Source organism: Salmo salar, chromosome 13 (assembly GCF_965601325.2).
Source record: "Salmo salar chromosome 13, fSalSal1, whole genome shotgun sequence".
Taxonomy (NCBI): domain Eukaryota; kingdom Metazoa; phylum Chordata; class Actinopteri; order Salmoniformes; family Salmonidae; genus Salmo; species Salmo salar.
In genome coordinates, this window is record NC_138303.1 from 19503323 (window position 1) to 19516272 (window position 12950).

The window sequence follows — 12950 nt, forward strand, 5'->3', positions numbered from 1 at the left end:
CAATGACGGCCTAGGAACAGTGGGTTAACTGCCTTGTTCAGGGACAGAACAACAGATTTTTCCTTGTCAGCTCGGGGATTCGAACTTGCAACCTTTCGGTTACTAGCCCAACGCTCTAACCACTAGGCTACCCTGCCGCCCCAGTAAGTGTAGAGCCCCGGCAAGGGCTCTAAATAAAAACATGACAATGGTAACTTAACGGCATTATGTGACTTTATGGGCGACCCTACCAAATTCACATAGCTCTGTTATTCAACTTGAATGCCAGTCTAAGACGCGGTAGATCTGTTCTAGATGCACTTTCTATGCTTCCCGTTAAGTTTAGTTTGTGTCTCTTCACTTTCGGTTTTGTACACCAGCTTCAAACAGCTGTAACAACATTTTTGGTTATGGAAAACATATTTCACAGCGGTTTAGACGGTACGATGATTCTCTACACTATACTAGTTTATTTTGTCACACAAACTGAAATTAGGCAAACTATTAGAGTTTCAGCAACCTGGAAATGTCTGAGCGATTTCTGCACAGTGCATCTTAGGCACACAATGTGGTTTTATAAGCACCACAGTGTGTATTTTACAGCAAGTAGTCAAAGATCAAAGCTGTGACCTACTCGAGACATGCGTTCTTTACTGTGTTAGATCTGTAGTATAGCTCACGCTGCCGTCCACCTGGCCTCTCGAGACGCGCGTTCTAGCGTCTGCTCTGGCATTACTGACTGGCTTGTTGTGAAAATGTACAGTTCTAGGTCTAATTACAACGAAAGCATCTTCCATGACGATGGGTTCTTGCCACTGTCGTCCTTGGCGTCCTCTTTCTTCACGGGGATTTTGGTTCAGGTTGCTGTGACGCGCCTGATGATTAATGCACGCAGCAGGTCACGTACGTACGTGTGTGTTTAACCCTGTGTTGTCGTCCCCTCAGGGCAGAGGGGAAGATCAAGCACTGCAGGGTGCAGCAGGAGGGCCAGACGGTGGTGTTGGGGACGTCGGAGTTCGACAGCCTGGTGGATCTCATCAGTTACTACGAGAAGCACCCGTTGTACCGTAAGATGAAGCTCCGCTACCCTATCAATGAGGAGACGCTGGAGAAGATAGGCACCGCTGTGAGTGGACCACACACACCTGTGCTCATGATTGTTGCTGTAGTCAGTGTAAGTGAGTTGGATATCCTCTGAACTCTCATGTATTTGTCAGGAGCCAGATTACGGGTCTCTGTATGAGGGGCGGAACCCTGGGTTCTACGTCGAAGCCAATCAGATGCCCACCTTCAAGGTAAGACTGCACCGGATCTCTGATCCATCCTGTCTCCTTCCCTCTCTTTGCAAATGTAACAATGCAAGGATTGTTGTGTGTGTGTGTGTGTGTGTTTGTCCTACCCCCTTCACATCGGTCTGCAGTGCACAGTGAAGGCCATGTATGAGTACAAGGCCCAGAGGGATGATGAATTGTCCTTCAGTAAGAACGCCATCATCCAAAATGTGGACAAACAGGAAGGAGGCTGGTGAGTGACATCACACACAGGAAGTCAGGTTCACTATCCAAATCTATCAAATCATCACAGAGCTACATGAGTTATCTGGGGTTGGTTATAGAACATCCTTCTAGAGTAAACCCCATTCCGTGTGTGTTTCTCTCACTCAGGTGGAAGGGGGACTGTGGTGGGAAGAAGCAGCTGTGGTTTCCTGCTAACTATGTAGAGGAGATCAGTCCTTCAGCTGTGGAGCCAGACAGATCAGTAAGGCCCTCTACCCTGTAGACACATACTGGGATACGCATCAGATAATCCCACCTGCTAATAATCCACATTTTACAGCCACCAGTCTATGCTATGAGAGGGACTGTCATTTTCTAGCGTTTATAGCAACAACATGTAAAATGCTGCTGTTAGGTTTTTCGATTAGCATTCATGTCTCCCCTCTCTCTCCCTCTCCCTCTCTCTCCCTCTCTCCTACAGCAGCTGACAGAGAACAGTCCTCTGGGAGACCTGCTGAGAGGAAGTGTAGATGTGTCTTCCTGTCAGATTGGTGAGTGACTCCTCCCCTTCCTGTTTCTATCCTCCTGCAGATAGTACGGTCACCTTGCCTCGGGACGACCTCTACATACTTGTATCTCCCCCTCAATCTCTTTTCTTTATCTCTCACCACCCTCTCTCTCTCTGGGGTTATCACTGTTCCATCTCTCCCTCTCTCTCTCTCTCTCTCTCTCTCTCTGGGGTTATCACTGTTCCATCTCTCCCTCTCTCTCTCTCTGGGGTTATCACTGTTCCATCTCTCCCTCTCTCTCTCTCTCTGGGGTTATCACTGTTCCATCTCTCCCTCTCTCTCTCTCTCTCTCTCTCTCTCTGGGGTTATCACTGTTCCATCTCTCCCTCTCTCTCTCTCTGGGGTTATCACTGTTCCATCTCTCCCTCTCTCTCTCTCTCTGGGGTTATCACTGTTCCATCTCTCTCTCTCTCTCTCTCTCTCTCTCTCTCTCTCTCTCTCTCTCTCTCTCTCTCTCTCTCTGGGGTTATCACTGTTCCATCTCTCGCGCTCTCTCTCCCCCCCTCGCGCTCTCTCTCCCCCCCTCGCGCTCTCTCTCCCCCCCTCGCGCTCTCTCTCCCCCCCTCGCGCTCTCTCTCCCCCCCTCGCGCTCTCTCTCCCCCCCTCGCGCTCTCTCTCCCCCCCTCGCGCTCTCTCTCCCCCCCTCGCGCTCTCCCGACCCCCCTCGCGCTCTCCCGACCCCCCTCGCGCTCTCCCGACCCCCCTCGCGCTCTCCCCCGACCCCCCTCGCGCTCCCCCCCGCCCTCTCTCCCGCCCCCCCTCGCGCTCCCCCCCGCCCCCCCTCGCGCTCCCCCCCGCCCCCCCTCGCGCTCTCCCGACCCCCCTCGCGCTCTCTCCCGCCCCCCCCTCGCGCTCTCTCCCGCCCCCCCTCGCGCTCCCCCCCGCCCCCCCTCGCGCTCTCCCGACCCCCCTCGCGCTCTCTCCCGCCCCCCCCTCGCGCTCTCTCCCGCCCCCCCCTCGCGCTCTCTCCCGCCCCCCCCTCGCGCTCTCTCCCGCCCCCCCCTCGCGCTCTCTCCCGCCCCCCCCTCGCGCTCTCTCCCGCCCCCCCCTCGCGCTCTCTCCCGCCCCCCCCTCGCGCTCTCTCCCGCCCCCCCCTCGCGCTCTCTCCCGCCCCCCCCTCGCGCTCTCTCCCGCCCCCCCCTCGCGCTCTCTCCCGCCCCCCCCTCGCGCTCTCTCCCGCCCCCCCCTCGCGCTCTCTCCCGCCCCCCCCTCGCGCTCTCTCCCTCTCGCTCCCCCCTCGCTCTCTCCCTCTCGCTCCCCCCTCGCTCTCTCCCTCTCGCTCCCCCCTCGCTCTCTCCCTCTCGCTCCCCCCTCGCTCTCTCCCTCTCGCTCCCCCCTCGCTCGCTCGCTCTCTCTCCCCCGCTCGCTCGCTCGCTCTCTCTCCCCCGCTCGCTCGCTCGCTCTCTCTCCCCCGCTCGCTCGCTCGCTCTCTCTCCCCCGCTCGCTCGCTCGCTCTCTCTCCCCCGCTCGCTCGCTCTCTCTCCCCCGCTCGCTCGCTCTCTCTCCCCCGCTCGCTCGCTCTCTCTCCCCCGCTCGCTCGCTCGCTCTCTCTCCCCCGCTCGCTCGCTCGCTCTCTCTCCCCCGCTCGCTCGCTCGCTCTCTCTCCCCCGCTCGCTCGCTCGCTCGCTCTCCCCCGCTCGCTCGCTCGCTCTCCCCCGCTCGCTCTCTCTCCCCCGCTCGCTCGCTCTCTCTCTCCCCCGCTCGCTCGCTCGCTCTCTCTCTCCCCCGCTCGCTCGCTCGCTCTCTCTCTCCCCCGCTCGCTCGCTCGCTCTCTCTCTCCCCCGCTCGCTCGCTCTCTCTCTCCCCCGCTCGCTCGCTCTCTCTCTCCCCCGCTCGCTCGCTCGCTCTCTCTCCCCCGCTCGCTCTCTCTCCCCTGCTCGCTCGCTCGCTCTCTCTCCCCCGCTCGCTCTCCCCCGCTCGCTCGCTCTCCCCCGCCCTCGCTCGTCTCCCGCTCGCTCCCCCGCTCGCTCTCTCCGCTCGCTCGCTCCCCCGCTCGCTCGTCTCCCTCTCGCTCCCCCGCTCGCTCGCTCTCTCTCCCCCGCTCGCTCGCTCTCTCTCCCCCGCTCGCTCGCTCTCTCTCCCCCGCTCGCTCGCTCTCTCTCCCCGCTCGCTCGCTCGCTCTCCCCTCTCCCCCGCTCGCTCGCTCGCTCTCTCTCCCCCGCTCGCTCGCTCGCTCTCTCTCCCCCGCTCGCTCGCTCTCCCCCGCTCGCTCGCTCGCTCTCTCTCCCCCGCTCGCTCGCTCGCTCTCTCTCCCCCGCTCGCTCGCTCTCCCCCGCTCGCTCGCTCGCTCTCCCTCCCCCGCTCGCTCTCTCTCCCCCGCTCTCTCTCTCTCCCCCGCTCGCTCTCTCTCCCCCGCTCGCTCTCTCTCCCCCGCTCGCTCTCTCTCCCCCGCTCGCTCTCTCTCCCCCGCTCGCTCTCTCTCCCCCGCTCGCTCTCTCTCCCCCGCTCGCTCTCTCTCCCCCGCTCGCTCGCTCTCTCTTCCCCGCTCGCTCGCTCTCTCTTCCCCGCTCGCTCGCTCTCTCTCCCCCGCTCGCTCGCTCTCTCTCCCCCGCTCGCTCGCTCTCTCTCCCCCGCTCTCTCGCTCTCTCTCCCCCGCTCGCTCGCTCTCTCTCCCCCGCTCGCTCGCTCTCTCACCCCCGCTCGCTCTCTCTCCCCCGCTCGCTCTCTCTCCCCCCCGCTCGCTCTCTCTCCCCCCCGCTCGCTCTCTCTCCCCCCCGCTCGCTCTCTCTCCCCCCCGCTCGCTCTCTCTCCCCCCCGCTCGCTCTCTCTCCCCCCCGCTCGCTCTCTCTCCCCCCCGCTCGCTCTCTCTCCCCCCCGCTCGCTCTCTCTCCCCCCCGCTCGCTCTCTCTCCCCCCCGCTCGCTCTCTCTCCCCCCCGCTCGCTCTCTCTCTCCCCCCGCTCGCTCTCTCTCTCCCCCCGCTCGCTCTCTCTCTCCCCCGCTCGCTCGCTCTCTCTCTCCCCCGCTCGCTCGCTCTCTCTCTCTCCCCCGCTCGCTCTCTCTCTCCCCCGCTCGCTCTCTCTCTCCCCCGCTCGCTCTCTCTCCCCCGCTCGCTCGCTCTCTCTCCCCCGCTCGCTCGCTCTCTCTCCCCCGCTCGCTCGCTCTCTCTCCCCCGCTCGCTCGCTCGCTCTCTCTCCCCCGCTCGCTCGCTCGCTCTCCCCCGCTCGCTCGCACGTTCTCCCCCGCTCTCTCGCTCGCTCTCCCTCGCTCGCTCGCTCTCCCTCCCTCGCTCGCTCTCCCTCCCCCGCTCGCTCTCTCTCCCCCGCTCGCTCGCTCTCTCTCCCCCGCTCGCTCGCTCTCTCTCCCCCGCTCGCTCGCTCTCTCTCCCCCGCTCGCTCGCTCTCTCTCCCCCGCTCGCTCGCTCTCTCTCCCCCGCTCGCTCGCTCTCTCTCCCCCGCTCGCTCGCTCTCTCTCTCCCCCGCTCGCTCGCTCGCTCTCTCTCTCCCCCGCTCGCTCGCTCGCTCTCTCTCTCCCCGCTCGCTCGCTCGCTCTCTCTCTCCCCCGCTCGCTCGCTCTCTCTCTCCCCCGCTCGCTCGCTCTCTCTCTCCCCCGCTCGCTCGCTCGCTCTCTCTCCCCCGCTCGCTCTCTCTCCCCTGCTCGCTCGCTCGCTCTCTCTCCCCCGCTCGCTCTCCCCCCGCTCGCTCGCTCTCCCCCGCTCGCTCGCTCGCTCTCCCCCGCTCGCTCGCTCGCTCGCTCTCTCCCCCGCTCGCTCGCTCTCTCTCCCCCCGCTCGCTCGCTCTCTCTCCCCCCGCTCGCTCGCTCTCTCTCCCCCGCTCGCTCGCTCTCTCCTCCCCCGCTCGCTCGCTCTCTCTCCCCCGCTCGCTCGCTCTCTCTCCCCCGCTCGCTCGCTCGCTCTCCCCCGCTCGCTCGCTCGCTCGCTCGCTCTCTCCCCCGCTCGCTCGCTCGCTCTCTCTCCCCCGCTCGCTCGCTCGCTCTCTCTCCCCCGCTCGCTCGCTCTCCCCCGCTCCTCGCTCGCTCTCCCTCCCCCCGCTCGCTCTCTCTCCCCCGCTCTCTCTCTCTCCCCGCTCGCTCTCTCTCTCCCCCGCTCGCTCTCTCTCTCCCCCGCTCGCTCGCTCTCTCTCTCCCCGCTCGCTCGCTCTCTCTCTCCCCCGCTCGCTCGCTCTCTCTCTCCCCCGCTCGCTCTCTCTCCCCCCGCTCGCTCTCTCTCCCCCGCTCGCTCTCTCTCCCGCCGCTCGCTCTCTCTCCCCCTCGCTCGCTCTCTCTCCCCCGCTCGCTCGCTCTCTCTCCCCCGCTCGCTCGCTCTCTCTCCCCCGGCTCGCTCGCTCTCTCTCCCCCGCTCGCTCGCACGTTCTCCCCCGCTCTCTCGCTCGCTCTCCCCCGCTCGCTCGCTCTCCCTCCCCCGCTCGCTCTCCCTCCCCCGCTCGCTCTCTCTCCCCGCTCGCTCGCTCTCTCTCCCCCCCGCTCGCTCCCCCGCTCGCTCGCTCCTCTCCCCGCTCGCTCGCTCTCTCTCCCCCCCGCTCGCTCTCTCTCCCCCGCTCGCTCGCTCTCTCTCCCCCGCTCGCTCGCTCTCTCCCCCCCGCTCGCTCGCTCGCTCTCTCTCCCCCGCGCGCTCGCTCGCTCTCCCCCGCTCGCTCGCACGTTCTCCCCGCTCGCTCGCTCGCTCTCTCCCGCTCGCTCGCTCGCTCTCTCTCTCTCCCCCGCTCGCTCGCTCTCTCTCTCCCCCGCTCGTCTCTCTCTCTCTCCCCCGCTCGCTCGCTCTCTCTCTCCCCCGCTCGCTCGCTCTCTCTCTCCCCCCGCTCGCTCGCTCTCTCTCTCCCCCGCTCGCTCGCTCTCTCTCTCCCCCGCTCGCTCGCTCTCTCTCTGCCCCCGCTCGCTCGCTCTCTCTCTGCCCCGCTCGCTCGCTCTCTCTCTGCCCCGCTCGCTCGCTCTCTCTCTCGCCCCCGCTCGCTCGCTCTCTCTCTCTGCCCCCGCTCGCTCGCTCTCTCTCTCTCCCCCGCTCGCTCGCTCTCTCTCTCTCCCCCGCTCGCTCGCTCTCTCTCTCTCCCCCGCTCGCTCGCTCCCCCCGCTCGCTCGCTCCCCCCTCTCGCTCGCTCCCCCCTCGCGCTCGCTCCCCCCTCTCGCTCGCTCCCCCCTCTCGCTCGCTCTTAGGTCGCCCCCCTCGCTCGCGCTCGCTCGCCCCCCCTCGCTCGCGCTCTGCTCGCTCCCCCCTCGCTCTCGCTCGCTCGCCCCCCCTCGCTCGCGCTCGCTCGCCCCCCCTCGCTCTCGCTCGCTCGCCCCCCCTCGCTCTCGCTCGCTCGCCCCCCCTCGCTCTCGCTCGCTCGCCCCCCCCTCGCTCTCGCTCGCTCGCCCCCCCCTCGCTCTCGCTCGCTCGCCCCCCCCCTCGCTCGCCCTCCCCCCTCGCTCGCCCTCCCCGCTCGCTCGCCCTCCCCGCTCGCTCGCCCCCCTCGCTCTCTCTCGCTCTCATCTCTCTCTCGCCCCCCCTCTCGCTCGCTCTCGCTCTCATCTCTCTCTCGCCCCCCCTCTCGCTCTCATCTCTCTCTCGCCCCCCCCTCTCGCTCTCTCTCGCTCTCATCTCTCTCTCGCCCCCCCTCTCGCTGTCTCTCGCTCTCATCTCTCGCTGTCTCTCGCTCTCATCTCTCTCTCGCCCTCGCTCTCATCTCTCTCTCGCCCTCGCTCTCATCTCTCTCTCGCCCTCGCTCTCATCTCTCTCTCGCCCTCGCTCTCATCTCTCTCTCGCCCTCGCTCTCATCTCTCTCTCGCCCCCCCTCTCGCTCTCTCTCGCTCTCATCTCTCTCTCGTCGCTCTCATCTCTCTCTCGCCCCCCCCTCGCTCTCATCTCTCTCTCGTCGCTCTCATCTCTCTCTCGCCCCCCCTCTCGCTCTCATCTCTCTCTCGCCCCCCCTCTCGCTCTCTCTCGCTCAGCTCTCTATCGCCCCCCCTCTCAGCTCTCTCTCGCTCTCATCTCTCTCGCCCCCCCTCTCATCTCTCTCGCCCCCCCTCTCAGCTCTCTCTCGCCCCCCCTCTCAGCTCTCTCTCGCCCCCCCTCTCGCTCTCTCGCCCCCCTCTCGCTCTCTCGCCCCCCTCTCGCTCTCTCTCGCTCTCATCTCTCTCTCGCCCCCCCCTCTCGCTCTCTCTCGCCCCCCCCTCTCGCTCTCTCTCGCCCCCCCTCTCGCTCTCTCGCCCCCCTCTCAGCTCTCTCTCCCTCTCAGCTCGCTCTCGCTCTCAGCTCTCTCATCCCCCCTCTCGCTCTCTCTCGCCCCCCCTCTCGCTCTCTCTCGCCCCCCCTCTCGCTCTCTCTCGCCCCCCCTCTCGCTCTCTCTCGCTCTCATCTCTCTCTCGCCCCCCTCTCGCTCTCTCTCGCTCTCATCTCTCTCTCGCCCCCCCTCTCAGCTCTCTCTCGCTCTCATCTCTCTCTCACCCCCCCTCTCGCTCTCTCTCGCTCTCATCTCTCTCTCGCCCTCGCTCTCATCTCTCTCTCGCCCTCGCTCTCATCTCTCTCTCGCCCTCGCTCTCATCTCTCTCTCGCCCTCGCTCTCATCTCTCTCTCGCCCTCGCTCTCATCTCTCTCTCGCCCCCCCTCTCGCTCTCTCTCGCTCTCATCTCTCTCTCGTCGCTCTCATCTCTCTCTCGCCCCCCTCTCGCTCTCATCTCTCTCTCGTCGCTCTCATCTCTCTCTCGCCCCCCCCTCTCGCTCTCATCTCTCTCTCGCCCCCCCTCTCGCGCTCTCTCGCTCATCTCTCTCTCGCCCCCCCCTCTCGCGCTCTCTCGCTCATCTCTCTCTCGCCCCCCCTCTCGCTCTCTCTCGCTCTCATCTCTCTCTCGCCCCCCCCCTCAGCTCTCTCTCGCTCTCATCTCTCTCGCCCCCCCCTCTCAGCTCTCTCGCCCCCCCCTCTCAGCTCTCTCTCGCCCCCCCTCTCGCTCTCTCTCGCCCCCCCTCTCGCTCTCTCTCGCCCCCCTCTCGCTCTCTCGCCCCCCTCTCGCTCTCTCTCGCTCTCATCTCTCTCTCGCCCCCCCTCTCAGCTCTCTCTCGCTCTCATCTCTCTCTCGCCCCCCCCTCTCAGCTCTCTCTCCCTCTCAGCTCGCTCTCGCTCTCAGCTCTCTCATCCCCCCTCTCGCTCTCTCTCGCCCCCCCTCTCGCTCTCTCTCGCCCTCGCTCTCTCTCGCCCCCCCTCTCGCTCTCTCTCGCTCTCATCTCTCTCTCGCCCCCCCTCTCAGCTCTCTCTCGCTCTCATCTCTCTCTCGCCCCCCCCTCTCAGCTCTCTCTCCCTCTCAGCTCGCTCTCGCTCTCAGCTCTCTCATCCCCCCTCTCGCTCTCTCTCGCCCCCCCTCTCGCTCTCTCTCGCCCCCCCTCTCGCTCTCTCTCGCCCCCCCTCTCGCTCTCTCTCGCCCCCCCTCTCGCTCTCTCTCGCTCTCATCTCTCTCTCGCCCCCCCTCTCAGCTCTCTCTCGCTCTCATCTCTCTCTCGCCCCCCCCTCTCGCTCTCTCTCGCTCTCATCTCTCTCTCGCCCTCGCTCTCATCTCTCTCTCGCCCTCGCTCTCATCTCTCTCTCGCCCCCCCTCTCGCTCTCTCTCGCTCTCATCTCTCTCTCGTCGCTCTCATCTCTCTCTCGCCCCCCCTCTCGCTCTCATCTCTCTCTCGTCACTCTCATCTCTCTCTCGCCCCCCCCTCTCGCTCTCATCTCTCTCTCGCCCCCCCCTCTCGCGCTCTCTCGCTCATCTCTCTCTCGCCCCCCCTCTCGCGCTCTCTCGCTCATCTCTCTCTCGCCCCCCCTCTCAGCTCTCTCTCGCTCTCATCTCTCTCTCGCCCCCCCCTCTCAGCTCTCTCTCGCTCTCATCTCTCTCGCCTCAGCTCTCTCTCGCCCCCCCTCTCAGCTCTCTCTCGCCCCCCCCTCTCAGCTCTCTCTCGCCCCCCCTCTCGCTCTCTCTCGCCCCCCCTCTCGCTCTCTCTCGCCCCCCCTCTCGCTCTCTCTCGCGCTCATCTCTCTCTCGCCCCCCTCTCGCTCTCTCTCGCTCTCATCTCTCTCTCCCCCCCCCTCTCAGCTCTCTCTCCCTCTCAGCTCTCTCTCCCTCTCAGCTCTCTCTCCCTCTCAGCTCGCTCTCGCTCTCAGCTCTCTCTCACCCCCCTCTCGCTCTCTCTCGCCCCCCCTCTCGCTCTCTATCGCCCCCCCTCTCGCTCTCTCTCGCTCTCATCTCTCTATCGCCCCCCCCTCTCGCTCTCTCTCGCTCTCATCTCTCTCTCGCCCCCCCCTCAGCTCTCTCTCGCTCTCATCTCTCTCTCGCCCCCCCCCTCAGCTCTCTCTCGCTCTCAGCTCTCTCTCGCCCCCCCTCTCGCTCTCTCTCGCCCCCCCTCTCGCTCTCTCTCGCCCCCCCTCTCGCTCTCTCTCGCCCCCCCTCTCGCTCTCTCTCGCTCTCATCTCTCTCTCGCCCCCCCCTCTCAGCTCTCTCTCGCCCCCCCTCTCGCTCTCTCTCGCTCTCAGCTCTCTCTCGCCCCCCCTCTCGCTCGCTCTCAGCTCTCTCTCGCCCCCCCTCTCAGCTCTCTCTCGCTCTCATCTCTCTCTCGTCCCCCCCCCTCTCAGCTCTCTCTCTCTCTCGTCCCCCCTCTCAGCTCTCTCTCGCTCTCATCTCTCTCTCGTCCCCCCCTCTCAGCTCTCTCTCTCTCTCGTCCCCCCTCTCGCTCTCTCTCGCTCTCATCTCTCTCTCGTCGCTCTCATCTCTCTCTCGCCCCCCCTCTCGCTCTCATCTCTCTCTCGTCGCTCTCATCTCTCTCTCGCCCCCCCCTCTCGCTCTCATCTCTCTCTCGCCCCCCCTCTCGCGCTCTCTCGCTCATCTCTCTCTCGCCCCCCCTCTCGCGCTCTCTCGCTCATCTCTCTCTCGCCCCCCCTCTCGCTCTCTCTCGCTCTCATCTCTCTCTCGCCCCCCCCTCTCAGCTCTCTCTCGCTCTCATCTCTCTCGCCTCAGCTCTCTCTCGCCCCCCCTCTCAGCTCTCTCTCGCCCCCCCCTCTCAGCTCTCTCTCGCCCCCCCTCTCGCTCTCTCTCGCCCCCCCTCTCGCTCTCTCTCGCCCCCCCTCTCGCTCTCTCTCGCCCCCCCTCTCGCTCTCTCTCGCCCCCCCTCTCGCTCTCTCTCGCCCCCCCTCTCGCTCTCTCTCGCGCTCATCTCTCTCTCGCCCCCCTCTCGCTCTCTCTCGCTCTCATCTCTCTCTCCCCCCCCCCTCTCAGCTCTCTCTCCCTCTCAGCTCTCTCTCCCTCTCAGCTCGCTCTCGCTCTCAGCTCTCTCTCACCCCCTCTCGCTCTCTCTCGCCCCCCCTCTCGCTCTCTCTCGCTCTCATCTCTCTATCGCCCCCCCTCTCGCTCTCTCTCGCTCTCATCTCTCTCTCGCCCCCCCCTCAGCTCTCTCTCGCCCCCCCCCCCTCAGCTCTCTCTCGCTCTCAGCTCTCTCTCGCCCCCCCTCTCGCTCTCTCTCGCCCCCCCTCTCGCTCTCTCTCGCCCCCCCTCTCGCTCTCTCTCGCTCTCATCTCTCTCTCGCCCCCCCCCCTCTCAGCTCTCTCTCGCCCCCCCTCTCGCTCTCTCTCGCTCTCAGCTCTCTCTCGCCCCCCCTCTCGCTCGCTCTCAGCTCTCTCTCGCCCCCCCTCTCAGCTCTCTCTCGCTCTCATCTCTCTCTCGTCCCCCCCTCTCAGCTCTCTCTCTCTCTCGTCCCCCCCTCTCAGCTCTCTCTCGCTCTCGTCCCCCCCTCTCAGCTCTCTCTCGCTCTCGTCCCCCCCTCTCAGCTCTCTCTCTCTCGCCCCCCCCCTCTCAGCTCTCTCTCTCTCGCCCCCCCCCTCTCAGCTCTCTCTCGCTCTCATCTCTCTCGCCCCCCCTCTCGCTCTCTCTCGCTCTCATCTCTCTCTCTCTCTCTCCCCCCTAGTGGTGCGGCCTGATGGTAAGGGAAGCAGGCTGCATGTGTTCTCCCTCCTCCCAGCTGCCTCTCCCAGGGCAGGGCAGGTCTTGGACATCGCTGCCAATACCCAGGAGGAGCTCAAAGAGTGGGTCATAAAGATCAGAGAGGTCACCATGACATCAGAGGCCAAGGTATGGAAAGAATACTTTGTAGTAAATGTGTAAGAATAAAGAATGGAAGAAGCGTATACCATGTGCAGGAATACTTCCTCAGAAACTGAGTCGTGTGGTTGTCTGTGAAGTAATGACCGTGAGTAGTGTCAAACTGAGTCGTGTGGTTGTCTGTGAAGTAATGACTGTGAGTAGTGTCAAACTGAGTCGTGTGGTTGTCTGTGAAGTAATGACCGTGAGTAGTGTCAGACTGAGTCGTGTGGTTGTCTGTGAAGTAATGACCGTGAGTAGTGTCAGACTGAGTCGTGTGGTTGTCTGTGAAGTAATGACTGTGAGTAGTGTCAAACTGAGTCGTGTGTCTGTCAGCTGGAGGAGGGGAAGATGATGGAGAGAAGGAAGAAGATCGCTCTGGAGCTGTCTGACCTGGTCATCTACTGTAGACCTGTACCCTTCGACGAGGACAGTAAGTACGCGTCTATACAGCTAAACACACTGTCACACACACAAGCATATCTCACCCCCCATCTCCCCCTTGCTCCTGTAGAGATTGGGACAGAGCGGGCGTGTTTCCGGGACATGTCGTCGTTCCCGGAGACCAAGGCAGAGAAGTATGTGAACCGGATCAAGGGGAAGAGGTTCTTGCAGTACAACCGGCTGCAGCTGTCCCGTATCTACCCTCGTGGACAGAGGCTGGACTCCTCCAACTACGACCCTCTGCCCATGTGGCTCTGTGGATCCCAGCTGGTCGCGCTGAACTTCCAGACTGCAGGTACAGAGGGATGAGTTGTTACTGAATGAGAAGGGGGATTGATACACTGGGGTTGGAGAGGGGATTTTTCCTTTTTTTTAAATAAAAACGAAATAAAAATGTTTAAGTGACTGGTTTTCCTTACATTACCTTTC

The 12950-nt window shown here is 64.3% G+C and overlaps 1 protein-coding gene across 3 annotated transcripts in view; it reads left to right on the plus strand.

Moving 5' to 3' along the window:
• The window catches only part of plcg1 (phospholipase C, gamma 1), a 42634-nt gene that overhangs the window by 25058 nt on the left and 4626 nt on the right, over positions 1-12950 (plus strand). For 2 of the 3 annotated variants that reach the window (XM_082959880.1, XM_014134666.3), the window contains exons 20-27: positions 925-1105; positions 1197-1274; positions 1400-1503; positions 1644-1737; positions 1957-2026; positions 11905-12068; positions 12414-12510; positions 12592-12816. In XM_082959880.1, the coding sequence (XP_082816006.1) occupies positions 925-1105; positions 1197-1274; positions 1400-1503; positions 1644-1737; positions 1957-2026; positions 11905-12068; positions 12414-12510; positions 12592-12816 (1013 nt within the window). The remainder of the gene's footprint in view (positions 1-924; positions 1106-1196; positions 1275-1399; positions 1504-1643; positions 1738-1956; positions 2027-11904; positions 12069-12413; positions 12511-12591; positions 12817-12950) is intronic. The other variant, XM_014134667.3, reaches the window with a different exon arrangement.